At 44.0% G+C, this 20093-nt stretch overlaps 3 protein-coding genes across 4 annotated transcripts; 1 reads left to right on the top strand and 2 right to left on the bottom strand.

The window, feature by feature from the left end:
* Positions 1-274: 274 nt before the first annotated feature.
* Positions 275-2564, bottom strand: LOC112198258. 2 transcript variants are annotated; one of them, XM_024339346.2, is made up of 2 exons: positions 2419-2564; positions 275-1125 (listed from the first exon to the last, which is right to left on the bottom strand). In XM_024339346.2, exon 2 carries the CDS (start codon positions 1103-1105, stop codon positions 509-511), a length of 597 nt encoding a protein of 198 aa, XP_024195114.1. In that variant the 5' UTR covers positions 1106-1125; positions 2419-2564; the 3' UTR covers positions 275-508. The 2 variants fall into 2 exon arrangements, with proteins under 2 accessions (XP_024195114.1, XP_040374378.1); XM_040518444.1 differs by lacking the exon at positions 2419-2564 and adding an exon at positions 1531-2163.
* Positions 2565-3449: 885 nt separating this feature from the next.
* On the bottom strand, positions 3450-7494 carry LOC112198477 (protein tas). The gene is made up of 7 exons (XM_024339607.2): positions 7080-7494; positions 6927-7010; positions 6674-6834; positions 5883-6000; positions 5369-5504; positions 4508-4686; positions 3450-3919 (listed from the first exon to the last, which is right to left on the bottom strand). The coding sequence occupies exons 1-7, from the start codon at positions 7383-7385 to the stop codon at positions 3680-3682; spliced, it is 1224 nt and encodes a 407-aa protein (XP_024195375.1). The 5' UTR covers positions 7386-7494; the 3' UTR covers positions 3450-3679.
* A 7258-nt stretch (positions 7495-14752) lies between these two features.
* Positions 14753-18657, top strand: LOC112198745. The gene is made up of 6 exons (XM_024339863.1): positions 14753-15440; positions 15645-15878; positions 15921-16102; positions 16375-17388; positions 17488-17962; positions 18650-18657. Exons 1-6 carry the CDS (start codon positions 14753-14755, stop codon positions 18655-18657), a joined length of 2601 nt encoding a protein of 866 aa, XP_024195631.1.
* Positions 18658-20093: the final 1436 nt, after the last annotated feature.

Below are 20093 nucleotides of genomic sequence, written 5' to 3'. Positions count from 1 at the left end.
TATGATTATTGTGTAAAATTGTGTGTTAGAGCGATCACAGCAGAAGGATCGCTTGTCAGTTTGTCACTGATGATTTCCGATGCAATAGCGTCTGTGTTTCCGACTGCACTTGGCATTCGATCGAGACCATAACCATGCTTAGCTTAGTAGTAGTCTCTGCTGACAGATGATGTGAACAAAATCACGCGTACTGGAAGTTGTATTTTCATGCAATACCGTGTTGGAACATGCAACACTACATAGTATCTTTTTCTTGCACTGTTATCAATGAAGCTAAAACAGGAATATTGCCTCCTTAGTTGTTGTTTCTGATAACTGGTAAACCAGAATGGTTTGGAAAAGCTGGGTTTCTTTGGTTCATATAAAGCTAGGCTTTCAACCGTACATGAGTAAAGGCTACATACACCAAAGATCATTGTCTCTGAATTAATTCAACTGCAGAACCCAAAACCGAGGTACCAGACCAAAATGGAGACATTTTTCAGAAACTACATCAATACTCTAAAATTCAGTCATCTGCAACCCGAAGATGATAACCGCGAGCCAATTGCCTAGTAGTTCCATCAGCTATCACACTATCTATCATTTTATACTTCTTATGCGTTGCTTTGAGGGATTCTTGATGCTGCTTTTCAAGCTTCTCTTCATCCTCCAGTTGTTTCTTGAGTACATATTCAGCTTCCACAGCATGAATTTTAGCAAGCTCCTTCAGTTTCTTTGCCACCTCAAAATCAGGATCATTTGGCTCCAACCAACGAAACTGTATTGTTCTACCGGGCTTTACAGGGCGATCGTCAAACATCTCCATTTTAGCCTTGCGTGCCCTCACAGGCCTGGGCATCCCCCCAATCATGAAAGGCTTCTGCGCTATATCTGAGACAATGGCATTGACCTCTGTTGGGTTCTCCATCTCAATCAATGCACATTGTGGGACGTTCTTTGATTCCAAGTAATTGGGAATAAATTGAACACTTTTCACATTCCCAAACTGATCCAGAGCTTGTTTCACAATCGATTCATTGACCTGTGGTGAGAGGTTGTCAAGGTAAACAGTTCTTTTGACCTTCTCCTCAAATTCAGCATACTGTGCTTCTGAGGCCTCCATATGCAACGGCAAGTCAAAATCTAATAAGAAACAAATTTCAGTAAGTTAGCCAAAGTGTTGAATATTATGTTAGAATTCCAAATCAAGAAAAGAATTAAACATAAGGTAACCTTAAATCCATCAGAGCCCCCATCGGAGTACACCTAATCTTTGACATACTAAATAGTTGATTAAATGGATAATGACAAAAGCTAAACATATTCTTCTTTCCACAATCAAGCTCTATAAACTTCTAGCAGCACTTATTTAGCATTGGCAAAACATTGTGGTCCTTATTGTAGATGTTATAGTTGGTCTTTTACAGTTGTCCAACCTCAAACAGATCCAGTTATTGCTTATTGAGTAATTGAACTGTTTAACTAAAGTCCTCAGTGGTTTCAGTTCATACTACACCAGATCTGGATTGGGGTAACAAATTTCATTACCAAAATCTCAATCTACAGAATGTGTCTCATCTGACACTGAATCACAATTGCAGATTTGTATGCAGTAATCTCAACCTGTGATCGGATTGTGATAGTTAATATCAACTCATCAGATCAAGCAGAAAAAGTACATGCATGCTAAATGTATGGGAAGGCTCGCATTTTGAATGAGACAGACGAAACAACAACCATATAACACATCTAACAATGTCAATGATTAGAGCAAAAATGGATATACAACACCTACACTAATGATATCAACGAGTGTCTCAGCAAAATCAGATGCAAAATTCATGTCTATTCAAACACAAGGCTCATCCTGAAAAGTTCAAGGATTCTTTTTACTCTCAGAATTAAGCCAACAAATTGACTACTTTCCAAACATTGGAGTCGCAAACTTCTTGATAATCAGATCCAATACGCATATACAGTTTAAAACTTCAGTTCTCAAACATATGTTTCTTTTAATCATTGCAGCACTACTGAACTTGTCAGTTTTTACAGGACTATTGGATTACGCACCAAGTCCCAAAACCCAAAAAGCACAAGCTTTCAAGATCCATCAAAACCCATTAAATACAGACATGTTTCACATCAGGCAGTAGTAACAAAAATGTTAATTTCCCAGACATCACAATTTCCATATGACCAAAGAGGAAGAGGCTCGTCCAAAAAAAAAAAAAAAAAACCATTGAACTACTCTTATTAAATCTCTAAACCAATGAAAATTCAGTCCTTCAACTATATCACAAGTGTTTAAAACCAATGCGAAAGAACCATATTTCACCTACACCAAACTGTGTTCATCAAGTGTAAAAATCGCCACCTACCTAACACATTGCATATTTAATTGTAAATATGAAGAAAATTAGATTAAAAAAAAAAAACCTCAAATTGGGGCTTCGTTTCTGGAAGCGAATTGGTGTGCAGAAGACGCAATTGGGTCGAGAGAGGAAGAAGACGACTGAAGCAAAGCGAGAGAGGAGAGCTCTCTCGGTGTTTTGGCGGTGAGGACAGTTACAGTATTGGTATAAATGCATGGGTTTCCGCGCTACCCATATCGGATTCGGATTCGGATTCGGATTCGGATTCAGATTCGGATTCGGATTCGGATTCGGATTCGTTTAAATGACCCGAACCGGCCCCACCTTCTTCTTCTTATTTATTTATTTATTTTATTTTTTATTTTTTTAAGGTGAATAATTTGAGCAGTAGCGTTCACTTGGTCACTGAGGAAATTATGTTCAATCAGTCTTGGATGTAAACTCATTGGTGGAAAATAAAATAACTTAATTTAAAAATATTTTTTTCTATCCTTACATTTACATCCGGGGGTGATTGAATATAATTTTCCTAGCTAATTACCAACCATATAAACATTAGGGGAGGATTCAGTGCACCGACGTGCACTTGCACCGACATAAATAGATGGTTAGATTATATTAAATACACTCTTAGGTTATTGATAAAAATATTAATTATAAATATTAACGGTTGAGATCATCTTATAAGTGTTGGGTCATTTGTACCGTCAGTGCATAGAATAATTTCCAATAAATATTACTGTTCACCACAATTAATTAACTAAAAGAATTTTTTTTTAATTTTTTATTAACTGTCATTTAGGCTTTAATACTGAAATTGCTCCCTTTAAATTGTCAACTTATCATGTGGTGCAAACATGACCATGTAAATTGACAGTTTCATCGGAAGTTGAAGGCTAGACTGACAAGTTCGTCGTCATTTGTAGAAAATTGATCAATCCTCGGTGTTTACATTTGTGTTTATTTGCCTCTTAAGAAAGTACTTCTAGTTGCTTTAGATGATCGAAGCTGCCTGGTATCCAAGCAGTATCAACTCCATGAGCAACCAGTCACCTAGTTTAGGAAACTAGATCAAATAGAAGCATAATCAAAAGCTTGGACTAAAGTTGTATTCAATATAGAGAAAACGGAAGGACAACAAGAGGTCATAGATACAAAACAATCCTGTACAGTAGGATGAAGCTTAATTCGACAACGTGATGCTTAGTTGCTCATTGGAACATCAACATTCCCCAGGTAAAACAAGGGAGATCAATATCATTGACCTTTGATCTACATATAAAACCATAAACAATGATAATTACACTTTTCTAGGATACTATTTTTCAAAAAAGAGTGGGATCTCGGTATCTCTTGTAAATATCTTCGATATCAGCCGCAAGTTCTGCTGGTAAAGGCCTCTCGGTTGACAGAAAAGCATCAATGTCCTCTTTCAGTTGGTTGACAGAAGTTGCGCCAATGATAGAACTGGTGATGAATGGACGATCCCTTGCAAATCCAAGTGCAAGCTGAACTGGAGTCAGCCCGTGTTTTTTGGCAAGTTCGATGTACTTTATTGTTGCTTCCTGAATACAGAAATGAAGTAAGCAATCAACAAGCTGTAACGAAGATTATCCTCAGCAATCTCTATTCACAACTTGTAACTACTCATCAAGAAACAAAACAAACCAATTATTTCCACAACATCCAGGTTATGAGGTAAATTATGTAAAGCAAACTCCAGCATGATTTTTATAACAAGTTGTAAAGAATGTGCCTTCTTGTGGGTGGTAAAAAGTAAAACAAAAAACACAAGCCTTAAATTTCGTTAACTGGGCCTTAATCAATCATTTTAATATTGGTTTTCAATAAATTTAAAAACATGATAATATGTTTTGAATATATAATCAGTAAGAAAGTTTTTTCAAGTCAATAGTAAACAAGCTGCTTCCCAATGACAAATGCCACCAGTGCCATCAACAACAATCTGCTGTTCCGCAGCTCCATTACCAAATGTCACAGAATGATAATAAGCCCCCTTATCAAACATGTCGACAGTGTCTAGAGACTGTTAATAACTAATTATGCAACATATATGTCCTCCAGCTTATATGGTTTTAATTTGAATATTATCATGATTTACATCTCCAATCATGTGTGAGTTTTTAACATACCCTGGCAATGGATTTGTTATATCTTTCCATGTAGCCTGGGAAGAGATTCAACCTCCCTTTTCTTGCAGCATCGGAATTGCTATCAATGTATTTTCCGGTCAGAGCTCCACCAGAAAGTGGAGAATAAGCTAGTAAGCCAATGTTGTGATGTTGTGGGAGGCAAACTTCAACAAGATCAACTGCCAAAAAAAAAGTGATAAATTAAAATTTCCTTGAAGTTCAGAGACTGGCATAGAAACACTGGGAGGGAAAGCTAAGCACAACATCATGATCATCTCTCTCAACACATAAAACAAAGGGCGAACTGCAGGTTGCATCCAGCAAATAGGTTAATGATTTGACATTAAAGGACATGATATTTAGAAAAATCTACGGAAAATGAAGTAATTAAACTCAAAAGATTCTATCTGTACTCAGCAAGGACCTGTAAATTTTCCGAGGTATGTCCATTTGGTCAGGGCTAGGCGTATTATGGGAAAACTTGCTTGGTGTTTTGAAATTGTTAAAAAGGTTCAGAGAATGCTTGGCATAACTAGGTTGCTTGGTTCAACTGGTAGCTCTCACAAAACTTGCTCCCCACTAGAAGAAACAGGCTAGACACACAGCCCAACCAAATTGTAATCCAAGGTCTAACAGAGGTTATAGATCAGCCAGATAGTTCTTAGCAATCAAAAAAGTTAAGCATCCAATATAAAAGTGTATAGTTGCATGACTAAAAATCTTATTTCTAGGAAAACAAACTCAGAGAAGCGAAAGAGACCTCTCAACCCTTTCAAAAAAGAGACCTCTCAACTGTCACCTAATTTTAACATATAAATAGGAAATGTTTGAATTTTCTACCTACAGAATCAGAAGACTTACTTTCAAAATGAGTTCTAACAAGCAGACTGTAATTGTTTTGGATACTGACGATCTTTGGTAGTCCTTCAACTTTGGCAGTATGTACGAACTCCATCACTCCGTATGAAGTCTCATTGGAAACACCAATATAACGTACCTATAAAATTTAAACAAATCTTACATCAATGTGAGTTCAAGAATCATAAAGACGTCAAGAAGTTATAGGAAACATGTGATACTCCATTTGTTGCTAAATAATAGTTACCAGAATTTACAGTCTCAAGGTTTAACTTCTTGGGCTTACTCATATATCAACATATGTTTAATGTCAATTTGCAGTTAAGACTTTGAACCTTACTTAAAGAGAGAAACTCAATACACTAAGATGATAATACTTCTTTTCAATTTACATATTATAACAGGTCATGAAAGCTTACTTATTTCTATACAACTTCCACATCAGGTGGAAGGTATTTTACAGTTATGCCGGAAAGTCAAAACTTTTAAGTTGGTTTGGATAGCTCATAGTTATTACCTTTCCTTCATCCACAACTTCTTGAAGAGCCTTCAGTTGCTCCACAAATGGTACGCTTGGCCTCCATTTGGAAGGATCATAACAATACTCACCAAATAGTGCAACATAGCGATCTGGCCTGGATTAAACACAGTAACTTAATTTTCGAAAACCACCACCGTAAACTAATTAACATTCAGATTCCTTTTCTGGAATATGAAAAGCAAGTGTGTCAATGTATCATTTCAACATAATATGAGTCAATTTGGAAGCCTTCATAAATGGTGTTGCTTTGCCGCTTTCTTTGTTTTTACCATGTCTAATCAAGGAGCTCCAATGCATTAATTTAAGATAACCTTTTCAGCTTTACTCCCGTGAATGTAATATACGAAAATGAACAAAGTTGTCCAATGATGTAAGAAGTGCTGATATATACGAGTTCAGAAGACCAATTTTATTAGCATCTATATGAAAACCAGAAAAGGTAAAAGGGACAAAAGAAGAAAAGAAAACCAGGTCCTTCCCAGGGGACTCAAATTCCTATAGAAAATAGTAATGTCCAGTCAATCATACAAATGGTAAGAGTAATCTCCAGCCATGTATATAAATGATAGAGTAATCTCCAGCCAAGCATATGAATGGTAAAGTAAAAAAAAAAGGTTTAGACATCTCCGATTCTAAATGTTCGTTAGTCCCAATTTAAGACTTGAGCGATATTAAATCACAGAAACAAATTACATAGAATCAGAAATGAGGTGAGAGTGTACTCATACAAACTCGTAAACACTGCGAATATTGGTCAGTGAACTCACCAATGAATTTGCAATAGATCAATGTAATCTGTGCCGAGTCTCTTAAGGCTTTTCTCTACACTCTCTCTAATATTTGCAGCATCCACCCTCAGGACCTTTGCATTGTCACGCAGATAACTAGACCTCTCTGAATACCCACATACTTTTGTTGCCAAAACAATCTATACACAAAACAAAGTAACGAAAATCAGTGACTCCCATCAATAATCCGGAAACCATTGCGGTTAAACTAATGAAGAAGCTCATTGATTACCTTCTCGCGGGGCTGAGACTTTAGCCAGCTGGCAATGTAGAGGTCAGTCAATCCCTGCGTCTCCTTCTTCATTGGAATCGGGTACTGCAACAAACAAACAATCAAATTTTATTCGAAACAGAAAATAAACAAAGTAATATTTAGAGTACTCACGGCTTCAGCAGTGTCCAAAATGTTGATCCCATTGTCGAAAGCGTAGCCGAGAATCTCGTGCGCTTCTTTCTCCGAGGTTTGCTGACCGAACGTCATTGTGCCCAGAGTAATTTCGCTAATTTCGAGGTCCGAGTCGCCGAGCTTCCGGTACTGCAACGCCGTCTTCTGGTCCTGCTTGGCGGTTATGGTGGTTGGTCTGAGAGAGCTCCGGAGGCTTCTTGCGCTGGTTCTGGTCTTCCGAGGCGAGTAAGGTGAGGTTAATGCGGCGGCGTGGTTGCAGAGGAAGGCGGTGGCGCACGAGGCCATGGCGATGGGTCAGCTTGCTCCGTTTGCTCTTGGCCCCTTACCGGAATTTGACCGTTAACGAAATCAAGGTTCTAGAGTGTGTGAGAGACTGTGTGACTCTAGTGCGGACTCGTATGAGATTTTGAGGGAACTAAAAGTCTGTCGGCCCCACCTTTTCGGCAATTGGATTTTTCATTTATTTATTTTTTATATCGAGTTTCCACGGTTATTCTTAAATGTTTTTTAGGCCGAGCCAAGGGTCATGCCAAAATTTCAAAACTCTTCATCCCTCAGCTACCAAAATCTATTAGCGATTTAATGCAACTAGCGTCGGAGGTAACTGAAAAAAATCTTATTAGTGGATTGCAAATAATTATCAAATTATGAATAAATAATGAGCACTTTAAAATGAAAATTTTATAAAGATTTTCAAATCAACGGTAGGATGAGTGGTCTAAATTTTAGTTGTAATATTAATTCTTCAATACACAAGTCATTCAACCATCAATTTAAAAGTCATCATGGAATTTTCATTTTAAAAGTTCTCAGTACAGCCTAAACAAGTGCTCCGAACACCGAAATTCAGATATTCTCGTTCTTTATGTTTACCATACACTCTTGACTTTTGGTTCTATGTAATCTGTACAAGGTTGTATAAGTACATTCTGACAATTAATACTATAGTTATAGAACCAGAAGTCAAAGTATACTTATGCAATTGAAACTATCACAATTGTTGTAGTAGAGCATCATTTGTTTATCTGAGAATTCTTTATGATACGTTTACTTATCTGGAATAAAAATAATCATGAATCAGAGACAACTAGAATGAGAGAAGAAATTAATCAGTATGAGAATATTTCCATTTGCGGAATAGGAATCAGAATAGGAATGCGTGCAACTGACTACAATTGATGTTGTTTATTCATTTTCATAAATCAGAATGGTGATTTTTTGTCAAATCAAATGTTTTCTCTCAACCCTAGCTGTTGCTGGCAAGGGCTCCAATGGCAATCTCTATCGCCAATAGCTTCTCTAATCAGTGCTATTTCTTTACCCGGCATGGGAAAGAGTGTGCGCTATCCAACCAGTTATGTTTCGTTGATCTCTGAGGCAGAGCTTGTGCAATGGGATGAGTCCCAAATGGTTTTGCGTTCCAAGCTAAAAGCGTCGAAACCTCGTGTCACGCCCCGAATTTTGAATAAATAAATTCAAATCCGAAACACGATAACTTAACAAGACAAGAAAAACACATGAAAAACTTTTCATTTAAATTAAGCAACTAAACAACTGAGCTCACAATGTCAATACCGACTCGTTCTTTAGAGTCACATATTACATTATAGATAGTTTACAAATTAAACTGAATGACAATTCAATAAGTAAACACACCCACCACAACTCACTACACAGCGGAAGACTTAAAACTATGAGTACCCTTCCACGTCCATGCTACCGGACGTACACCTCAGCTTTGATGACGATTAATCGAAATTCTAACCTGCACAATAATCCCTACACCATGGAATAGTGCACTGGGAATGGAAACAACAAACCCGGTAAGCTTTTTAAGCCCGTATGAGTAAACTCAAATAAAGTGACTTACGTCACGCATGCTTATAATTTCTCAACTCGTGAGATGAATTAAAGCAACAATATTTACTTCCAAAAAATACATGCTTTCACCATCTTAGTCTAACAAAATAAAAATGCAATTATCACAACAAAAACATCAAGTTCAAATAAATCAATATCATGCTCAATAATTTCAACCCAACTAAAACCCACATGCTCTGTCTCACAATTCATTTTATCTCACTTTCCACAATCTCCAACTATACAAATAACTCTCAATATTTTAACATTTTACATCCCCACAAACTATCAGATCACCATTCCTTTGCCTCTGCGGCACAACCACGAAATCATATTCATTTCCCTCAACATAACGCGTTTGCCAAAATCATGACATCCCAACTCATTTTCCAATCACTATAGATCACAACCCACCACTGTACCCACAATAAGAATTAAGCAAAATCAGTAATCCCTGCTGTTTGAGCCCAAAAGTAAGTTTGGCGAAATCCTTTAGTGGGTCTGAGCCAGTGGGCCGATACTTGCGGCCCAAAATGGGATAACATGGACTTGGGTCGTGATGCTGCTTATCCCGTGTCTCATAAGGAGATATCATCATTAATTGCATGAAGATTTGAGCGCTCAGAAGGGCGTGAAGATATATTTGCAATTAATACGTGCGTATCCTACTGCTCGCATCCAGCGATCACGTCTAGGATTCTAAGAGGCAATTAATCTTTGCCTATATTCTAGCGACGACAGAGGCGGATAACATTAATTATCGCTTACAATAGATATCAAAACTATTAAGAGTTTTGATTTGATTCAAGGCCAATAACTGTGGCCTAAAATATAGTATTTCATTCCTATTTGGACAATGAATCTGCAATAGCCTATATATAGAGGCTAAAGACAATACAGAAAAGGACCTCTCTCAAATCAATCAATCCCAGCGATTACAAAGCCTCCCCGGAGCAAACCCTCAACCTCGTTGAAACCCGGTGACCGCCCGCCAGTCCTAGTCTCCTCGCGAGCCGACTGTCAGCCTCACCAGTTCAACCCGGCGACCGTACTTCCAGTCCCAGTCTCCCCAGGAGCCGACTGCGAGCACAACCGCCACTGTTACTTCCAGCGAAGCAAGGGTAACGCCCTCGCAACCCAGCGAAGCTAAAGTCACGCTTTAGCAAACCCGTGCTTCTCTCAAACTTCCCAGTGATTGCTCTGCTCAGCCTTTCAGCGTTGAGTATCGATTCGGTGAACGCAAAGAGACCACAACCAAAGCCCTTACCCGCGTAAGGCAAGAAGTCCTTTTCCAAAAGGCAAGAAAAGAACCCTGTGACGAGGTTGGTGCTCTCCTCGTCCACAGCGCTTGAAGAAGAAGTCAGGTCACGGGACTACCCCAACGACTGCACCCCGAGGTGCTGGCACGCCTGCGCAACCACTCGCTCAAAAGAGACTGTTTGCACACCAGCTGGTTTTGGAGCCAAACATTTTGGCACGCCCAGTGGGACAACATACTAGGGTTTCTTTCCGAACGCAACCATTGGGAAGTCTAGCAATAACCCTTACCAAAAAGGCTACGCTAGCTGCCCAAAGCATAAGACCTCCAGTTACAGATCGCATTCTCGTGCGGACTGTCGTGGTCTATCTGAGGAACAAGTAACGCAACGATTCTCTCTGCAGGCTCAACCATCCAGTATGTCAACTTCGCAAGGTGAGAATCACTTGGCCGCAACTGAAGGTCAGAGCGTCAACACTAATCAGGCTAGCGAGCCTGTTAGTCCCTCCACTGTCAACGCTGTAGTGGAAGCGGAAGAGGCTTTTGTTTCGAAGCCTATCCCGGAGGGAGCAACCGTCGATGAGACTATCGCGATCCTTATGGAGAATGTCAATAACCATCGCAAGAAGATGGACGCGGATCTAGCCAGAGAAACCGCGAAATCAGAAAAGCTCCTCCGCGAGTTTGAACAGCGCATGACTCTTTATGCGGAGAATACCAGGCAGCAGGTCACACAGACAGAGAGCGCCTTGAAAGCGCAAGCTATAACTATCGCTGCCGCACAAGATGAGCGTCATAAGACAATTCTGAATGCTATAGCGGATCATTCCAAGCAAACCACATCGAACATTGCTGATCTCCGCAAGGAGGGGGCCAACTTGGCAACTGAGGTGGCTATGCAGAGAGCTGAATTGAACCATGCGAAGGAGGTGATGCACACGGCTTTAGGAGACCCTAATACCATCCTTGGCTCTCTTGGCCAGTCGTCCGGTTCAGGCAAGTACGTGCCACCAAATCAGCGCGACAAGGCCAACCAGAACGTCGGTTCTTCGTCGGCGATGACTGCTACTACTCCATCGAAGAACAAGGAGCAGGCCTTGGTTATTCCTGGCGGTAAGGAAAAGGTTGCTTCATCAGGTGGACAGGCTGCCAGGAAGCATCAAGCCTCGAAAGGTATAGGAGCTGCGTCAGAGCCTACGACTTTTGTCCAGTATGACAGTGATGGGGCGGAAATAACATATCAAGAATTGCCAGGAAGCTATTATGCGCTCGACCAAACTGGCACTCCGATCAAGATAACCGCTCTATCAAAGGAAGAAATTATTCCTGCAATGACTCTCCCGCCAAAAACGGCTACCCGCACTGTACATGGCGGGGAAGGATCAACAGTAGTAAACCAGGTAGCTCCTGAACAAACTGCTCACCGAGCTTTGGTGATACCCCCTCCACCTCCGGGTCCGGATTACGTGAGACGGGACGAGGTAGAGGAGATGATCAGAATGGCAAACCCTAGGGCCCAGCCAGATGGAGTGTACGAATGACCTTTCCCGCCAAACATCATGCTCGCACCTTTCCCTCGAGGTTATAAGAACATTATTTTTACTACTTTTTCAGGGGAAGACACGGAAGATGCGGCCACTCATCTGGCCAGATTTAGGGTGCAATGCGGCCAATATCAGAATGATGACGTCCTCAAGTGCAGGATCTTTGGTACCTCCTTATCCGGCGCTGCCTTCAGATGGTTCTCTAAACTTAGGCCAGGGACAGTGGCGGATTGGCCGGCGATGGAACTACTTTTCCGGGCAACTTTTGGGAATATTGAGCCTGAGGTAGATCTGGCCTCTCTTACTCAGATGGCCCAACAGCCCGCAGAATCAGCAGTCTCTTATCTTCAGCGCTTTCAAATCCAGAAAGCCAAACTGAACGTCATTCTGCCCGAGAAGGAGTTGGTCAAGTTGGCGGTTAAAGGCTTGGAACCCCGGCAAAGAAAGAAGCAGCATGGCAGCATGATACAGTCGATGGGGGAACTCATCACAGAAGTGGGCAGTTTTGAGCATCTCCTTCGAGAAACAGATGCAAGGAAGAACGCTTCTAAAGGAACGTATGTGCCCGGTAAACACCGTACGGTAGCGGCCCTGAGCTACCAGCCGACCACTTACGACCCTTATTATCACCGCGGTACGCCAGAGATGAGCCAGGACGATGAAGAGGAAGAGGATAATGATATAGCTGCCTATGAACTGACTGGGAAGAAAAGCTCATCTTTGAAACAGTTGAAGATGTCCAAGGAGCCTGTTAAGCTCAAGTCGATGGCTTTCACTAAGCCGGAGTTCGCGGCATATACCTACGATGCCAACAAAGCGCACGAGATTCTCGACGAAATGATTGCTGCGAAGATGGTAAAAACTGATTTTGGGCCGTTTCCGCGGCCAGAGCAGTTGAAAGGAAAGAAATACTGCAAGTTCCATAACCTGTGGAACCACAACACTGCGGACTGCGTAAAACTTAAGGACCAAATTCAGGTATGGCTTAATAACGGTAACTTGCAGGTCGAAGCTCCAGTCACCGCGACGGCACTAGTGGATGTGGACCCCTTCCCTGATACTGGGGTTAATATGGTCAACATAGACTGGAACAGAAAGCAGCAACAGAAACCGACACTGGATTTGGCCACAAGCGAACATGGTTATAAATCCGCCGCAGGTGAGGCACCTGTTAAGGATAAAATTGCGACAACCAACCAGGCCTCACCTGTGTTTCTTTGTTCGCGATGTAAAGAGGAATGTGGTATCCAAACGCCACATGAAGAAGTTGAGCAGACATTTCGCTTTGGTTCTCTACCACCAGTCAAGTGGACTTCCCCATCGCGGAACTATCAGCCTACCAGCCCGAGGGAACGGGAGAAAGTGACACCACCACCTCCCAGAGACTCCAATTTATTCCTGAAACTGAAAGCAACCGCCAAAGAACCAGAGCGGGAAAAGGTTAGAAGTGACTGCAAAGATGTTTTGACCAAGCCCTATATACCACCTGCAGCAGCTAATCCCATCAAAGAAGGTAGATGGTACACCAGGGAAAAGGGGAAGGCAGTGGAGATTAGCCCGTCCAGAAAGAGGAAGCTGCAGCGCCGTTTCGGTGAAGCCAAGCGCACTCTAGAGGCCTTAGACCAAGACCTAATCAAACCTTCCCAATTGGTCAAGTCGCCTGAACGATACCAGAAAGAGCTTGAGGCACTGGCCGCTAAACCACTGAGACCTCTCCGTGGTCTTGACAAGCAAACAGATTCGCTAATGGGAGCTTCAAAGCCCAGTGTGTTTTGCAGGATTACTAAAGAGATCTCACCGCCGCCTACCCAAAGGAACAGCACGCCAACTCGGCGACCGCACGTTCAGCGCAGACTCTCTCATGAAGCACCGGCGGTCAAAGCTTCAGTCTTCGACAGACTGGGGGGCAAGGACAGAGTGGTTAGCACTTTGCAATGGCGACCTAAGAAAGTCCCAAGTGTGATCATTTCCGCCCCAGAAGAATGTAGGGAACCGGAAAACCCTAAGCCGTTGGTAATTGAGCAAGAAATCGAGTCACAAGGGCCTGAACACTGTCAGGTAAAAGGCCTTACAGAAGAGTCGCTGGTAGATCGCTTGGCTCGGTAGTTCCAGACTGATATCCCATTGGAAGAACCCAAGATTGATCTGGATGTCAACATGGAGGGGACTGAACCAGATAATGTTTCTTGCAACATGGTTTATGTGCTCCCCGCGAGATATGCCTTGCCGGTCGCTGCCCAGTGTTGCGTGGAGGAGACAGAAGAAGAGGGTGCGCAACCATTGCAGGTCACGTCCGCAGCCGCAACTCCGGTAGAAGACGGAGCCTTACCAGAACCAGCGGGGGTTCCAGACAAAAGGTTGCTCATGCATTTCTCTAAGCCAACACCAGCCATGGTCCAACACATGCGGCCGCTATACATTACGGCAGATATCGGTGGTGTCAAAGTCAGCAAAATCATGATTGACACTGGAGCGGCCGTTAATGTTGTCACTACTCGGACCATGCACTTGCTTGGAATCAAGCGGGAGAAAATCCAATCCACATCTCTTGCGCTCAAAAACTTTGCAGGAACTGTCACCAAAACCCTAGGGCTATTGTTCTTGCGTATTAAAGTCGGACCAGCAGAGGGAGTTTATGCTTTCTTCGTGACGGATTGTTATGCGGCCTACAGCGCCATTTTGGGCAGGGATTGGATCCATCGGAGTTACTGTGTTCCGTCGACACTTCACCAAGAGTTGGTTATGTGGAATAGAGAAACAGACACGGCAGAGGTGGTCCCAGCAGATCCCCGTCCGTTTCCGGTCTCCGCAAATTATGTAGATGCCAGATACTATTTGGAACCTATCACTCCATTGCAGGTTAGTGGCATCGACGATAAGGGCCGCCCCACAGGGGTGACGGCCTCTGAACTGGCACAGTGGGGTCTCACGCTCGCAAAAGAAGGCTTGGAGCGGCCTGGCCATACTGTGCTCAAACCGTTAACTGATTAATGGATTACGACCTCACTGAGGAGGGACTGGAAGCCTTCCACTCGATACACGAGCGGTTGTCATCATACATGGTGGAAAAAGAGGCTTACGATCGCATTGCGACCTTAGAGGTCGTCAATGAAGAACTTGCTGATCCGGAGGATGACGAGGACGTCCACATTCAGCTCGCTCCGGCGGCGCTGGACGATACACCTCCCAAGGTTAAAGACCCTACAGAGAAGGTCAACCTGGGTACGGTAAGCGAGCCTGTGGAAGTATCCATCAGTGCTTACCTAGAGCCTAACGAGAAACAGAGGCTCATCGAATTATTGCTAGAGTTCAAGGATTGTTTCGCGGAGAAGTATGAGGACATGCCCGGCCTGTCACCAGACTTGGTTTGTCATCAATTACCAACTCTGGCTGAAAAGAGGCCCGTCAAGCAGGAGCCTCGACGAATGAACTCCGAGACCCAGATCTTGGTAAAGGAAGAGGTAGAGAAAATGCACAAGTCAGGCATCATACGGGTGGCCAAGTATAACCAGTGGCTATCTAGTATAGTGCCTGTCCGGAAGAAAAATGGCAAGATAAGAGTCTGCGTTGACTATAGAGACTTGAATCTCGCCACACCTAAAGACGTTTACCCTATGCCGGTCGCGGATATGTTGGTGGACGCGGTGGCGGGCCATGAGCTGTTGTCCTTCATGGACGGCACTGCGGGATATCACCAGATTCCGGTCGCTGAAGAAGACAGACACAAGACTGCTTTCCGCTGCCCTGGCTTCGCGGGAGTGTTTGAATATGTAGTCATGCCTTTTGGCCTGAAGAACGCCGGTGCGACGTATCAAAGAGCCATGAACCTGATCTTCCACGACATACTTGGAAAGGTGTTAGAGGTATACATTGATGACGTAGTCGTCAAGTCTCAGAAGCGAGGGGATCACATCGCGGATCTCAGGAAAGTGTTTGAGCGCATGCGCCAACATAAACTCAAAATGAACCCGGCCAAATGTGTGTTTGGAGTGCTCGCCGGAGATTTTCTGGGGTTTATAGTCCACCAGCGAGGAATTGAGGTCCCCGAGGACAAGGCAAGCGCAGTTATTCATGCATCTCCCCCACGGACGAAGAAGGAATTACAACGTCTTTTGGGTAAGATCAATTTTCTACGGCGTTTCATCTCTAATTCTGCAGGGAAAATCCAGCCCTTCTCACCGTTGCTGGGACTACAAGGACAGAATGAATTTGTGTGGGAATCCAAGCATCAGGAGGCTTTCGACAGTATCAAGGCCTATCTAGCAAACCCACCAGTCTTGGTGCCACCTAGACCCGGAGTCCCGTTGAACTGTATATCTCAGCAGCCGCCGCCTCCATTGGTAGCCTGCTCGCTCAGGACGATGAGGACGATATCGAGCACGCTGTATTTTATCTCAGCCGTGTACTGACAGATTGCGAGACAAGGTATACCCCCATGGAAAAGCTGTGCTTAACCCTATACTTTTCGGCGTGCAAGTTGCGCCATTACATGTTATCCTTTACTACTTGCATCATCGCTCAGACCGATTTGGTCAAATATATGTTGTCCCAGCCTATCTTGAGAGGCCGCATTGGCAAATGGGTATTGGCACTCTCAGAGTTTTCGCTCCAGTATGTACCCCAGAAGGCGGTCAAAGGGCAGGCTATCGCAGATTTTCTAGCACATCATCCCCAGCTAGAAACACCCGTACTGAAAGAGCTGGAAATTGCCTACAACGCCACGACTCGACCAGATACAGCATGCATTCCTGAATACGAGGTCTGGTATCAGGCTACTATTTTTCTACAACCCTGGGTGTTATTCTTTGATGGCTCAAGAACAGATACTCTGGCCGGCGCAGGGATTGTCCTGGAGAATCCTGCCAGTGACCGTTTCTCTTATTCTTTCCAGCTCACGTTCCAATGTACTAATAATCAGGCTGAATATGAAGCTCTCATCATTGGACTCGAAGTCCTGTTGGAAATGGGCGTCCGGGACGTTCAGATTCTCGGAGATTCTCAGCTCGTGATCAATCAGCTTCTGAAAAAATATCGCTGTACGAGTTGGCTGCTCATCCCCTACTTGAGTCGCGCCGTTGCGCTTCTGGACCAATTTACAGATGTTGGTATGGAACATATACCACGTGAACGTAACTTTGCTGCCAATGAGCTCGCTCAGCTGGCTACGGGCATTAGCTTGCAATACGGAGTGCGCGAGCGCATTCTGAAAGTTGAGCGCCGCACACTACCTTCGTGGCTTGCTCGCCCTGATCCTCCAGATGATCCCGTGGTTGCGGTACTCGAGCCCATTGATGTTGATTGGCGGATCCCACTGATTGAATACCTCAAACGACCAGACTCCAGCGCTGATAGGAAAATTCGTTTCCTCGCATTGAATTACTTCCTTAGAGGTGATGAACTACGCAGACGTGGCGAAGATGGTATAGATTTTCGATGCGTCTACGGTCGCGAAGCCAAAAGATTGATGCGCGAGGTGCACACGGGGATATGTGGATCTCATCAAGCCGGACCTAAGATGCGTTGGCTCCTCCGACATCATGGTTATTATTGGCCCAGCATTTTGAAGGATTGTATTGCATTCGCCAAAGGCTGTGCGGATTGTCAAGCACACGGTCCTGTCCAGCATGTTCCTAACATCCCTATGCAACCTATCATTAAACCTTGGCCTGCGCGAGGTTGGGCGCTGGACTTGATTGGGATGATCCATCCTCATTCTTCCCTACAGCACAAGTTTATCATCGTCGCCACAGATTACTTCACGAAATGGGTTGAAGCAGAGCCTCTGAAGGAGGCCTCCGGCACTACCATTCGCCAGTTTATTTTCCGTAATATTCTCTGCAGGTTTGGCATACCTGAAGTGCTGGTGTCGGACAGGGGGGCAGCGTTCATGGGAGGCCCCGTTGAAGAGCTGGTGAATGACTTTGGCATTCAGTTCACACATAGTACTCCGTACTATGCTCAATCTAATGGTCAGGCGGAGGCGAGCAACAAGATAATCATCACCTTACTGAAGAAGATGTTGGTGGAGAATCCTCGACAGTGGCATGATACTTTGCACGAGACACTTTGGGCCTATCGCACTTCGAAGCGCAACCCCACCGCCACGACGCCGTACGCGCTTATGTTTGGACATGACGCTGTCTTACCATTAGAAATTAATGTGCATTCCTTCCGAGTCCAAGAACAGCATCATTTGATTGGTGAGGACTATGTTCAAGCAATGTGGCAGGAGCACGAAGACTTAAGCGAGCAGCGCTTGGCCGCTTTGGACAATTTGGTGATGGACAAGCAGCGTATCGCCCGCGCCTATGACAAGAGGACGCGGGGTCGCAGTTTCAAAGAAGGTGACCTCGTTTGGAAGGCCATTTTACCCCTGGGTGAAAAGGTCACCGGTCGCGGTAAATGGACGCCGCGATGGGAGGGACCCTTTGTTATCCACCGCATCTTGGAGCGCGGTGCTTTCCACCTCAAAGACATCGACGGTGACATCCATCGCAATCCTATTAACGGTCGTTTTTTGAAAAAATATTATCCCAGTGTCTGGGAGTTTGACGATCCTCCCGACTCTGTTTTTACTCCGACTGGGGGGCAACCTTAATCTTCATCGGCTCGCAGCGTTATGGTTATTCGGCCTTTTCTCTGTGGCCTTTCTATTTTGTTTCTGCTCCCCGCTGAACATTGGGGGGCAACATCTCAATATCTATTAGGGCCTACACAAGAGGCTTCATTTTAAGAACCTATACAAGAGGTTTTGTTTATGATTATAGTCCATGTTATCAGTTACTAGGTTGTTATTCATGATCTTGACAAAACGTGTTAAGAATAAATACAAAGGCCTATACAAGAGGCTTTCATTTTGGATTATTTTTGCTTTTGCGTTTGTACAGATTTTTGAGTAAATCGAGCATATTTATTCATAAAGTGGCTTTGCGGCCAGAAGCATACAACAGAATAGAGCAATACAGGTTCACATGCGAGCTACAGACATGAAAGTTTAAAGTGTTCGCCGTGGCCGTGTGGAGAAGGATCTAGACGCTACCACCTCAGAGCATTCTTCCCCCTATGATCAGATCCTCCTCCCATCTAAGTCGCCGCTGCTGTCATCGATGCTGGAGGAAGAGGGAAAAAGAGGGCCTTCACTCCCCTGCTGGGGCCTCTCCTCCAGGCAAGAGTTGGGCTCTAGAGCAGGTGTGACTCACAACCACATCTACCTCCTGGGGTAAATCAGAAAGTGCGTGCCCAGGCCCCAGAGATAGACCGCGGAGGCAGAAAGGAAAGCCTCAAAGTGGCCTTCCTCCCCTCCTCCGTTTGCTCCGCGCAGGCAATCTGAAAAGTTGGACTCCTCAGAATTTGGTTCTGCCGCGTTAGGAGCGCGGCGTGTTCTTCGGTTTAACTGAGACTGGCAAGTTCATCCAGATTTTCAGTAACCAGAGACACGCCGCTGGACCTGAGATTAGGCCATGAAGCCTAACCAGGTCTTGAGATTAAGCCATGAAGCCTAAGAATCTGTGGCTAAGGGTGAGATTACGGTGGGAAGATTTTAGAAAATGGAGGAAAAGCAACAGGGCTGGCGAGTTCATCTTTGGAAGAAACATGGTGGTTGGGTTATCGCTCTTCTTTGGCAGTTGGTATTTATAGGGTTGATCTCACACCGTGCGGTAGGCAGTTGAGACGATTTCAACGCCATCAATAGGAGAATCAATGCGGTTGAATGCGATTATCTCGGAAATGGAAGATATTGAAAACGCGTGGGAAGCAGGACGGTCTCCAAGAAAGCAACCGCCCGAATTAGGATTATCTTTTCAACGGTCTTGCTGTTCATTAATTGGCAAACCTTAAATGATATTTGGGCCGAACAAAGCGGGCTGAATATTGTATATATTAAACATATCCTTATACAAAGTAAAATGGGCCTAAAACAGGAGGCCTAAAGTTTTCGACCCGCATGGGTCAAGCGAAGCAAGTGCTCATCCAGACGAAAGCTAGCGTCAGCAGCAGCGTGCTTTGCTTGTCGAACTGCTTCGCGCGCTTGAGCCAAGTTCTGAGACATTGCTTCTAGCGCCGTTAGGGGCTGTTCTATCTGAGGCTCCTCCTGCGCCAGTTGGGCCGTGACCGTCACTAGTTGGGCCTGGGCTTCGATTAGTTGGGTTTGGAGATCCTGAATGTGGGTCCGAAGGTGGTTCTGTGAGATTCTCAGATCCCTAACGCGAATCGCTTGATCGCTTAGAGAGTCGTGAGATACTTCTGCTTGTTGTGCAAGGCCGTGATAGTGAACCTGAACCTGCCTGGCCTGCGCGGCCGCGGTCGTCCTATCTTTGATCCTTGCAGGAA

The sequence above is a fragment of the Rosa chinensis genome, chromosome 4, assembly GCF_002994745.2.
Source record: "Rosa chinensis cultivar Old Blush chromosome 4, RchiOBHm-V2, whole genome shotgun sequence".
Classification (NCBI taxonomy): Eukaryota; Viridiplantae; Streptophyta; class Magnoliopsida; order Rosales; family Rosaceae; genus Rosa; species Rosa chinensis.
The sequence above is the reverse complement of the archived record's forward strand: the minus strand, read 5'-3'. Positions and strand labels throughout refer to the sequence as shown.

Excerpts from the sequence above, each read along its gene's own strand:
- LOC112198258 (XM_024339346.2), bottom strand. The coding sequence starts at position 1,105 with ATGGAGGCCTCAGAAGCACAGTATGCTGAATTTGAGGAGAAGGTCAAA.
- LOC112198477 (XM_024339607.2), bottom strand. The coding sequence starts at position 7,385 with ATGGCCTCGTGCGCCACCGCCTTCCTCTGCAACCACGCCGCCGCATTA. Across the intron at positions 5,505-5,882 it reads AAGTTGTGGATGAAGGAAAG|GTACGTTATATTGGTGTTTC; the intron begins GTAATAACTATG and ends TAAATTTTATAG. Across the intron at positions 4,687-5,368 it reads TGTTAGAACTCATTTTGAAA|TTGATCTTGTTGAAGTTTGC; the intron begins GTAAGTCTTCTG and ends TTTTTTTGGCAG.
- LOC112198745 (XM_024339863.1), top strand. The coding sequence starts at position 14,753 with ATGGATTACGACCTCACTGAGGAGGGACTGGAAGCCTTCCACTCGATA. Across the intron at positions 15,441-15,644 it reads GCTGTTGTCCTTCATGGACG|TCGTCAAGTCTCAGAAGCGA; the intron begins GCACTGCGGGAT and ends TTGATGACGTAG. Across the intron at positions 17,389-17,487 it reads CACACGGTCCTGTCCAGCAT|CACAAGTTTATCATCGTCGC; the intron begins GTTCCTAACATC and ends TCTTCCCTACAG.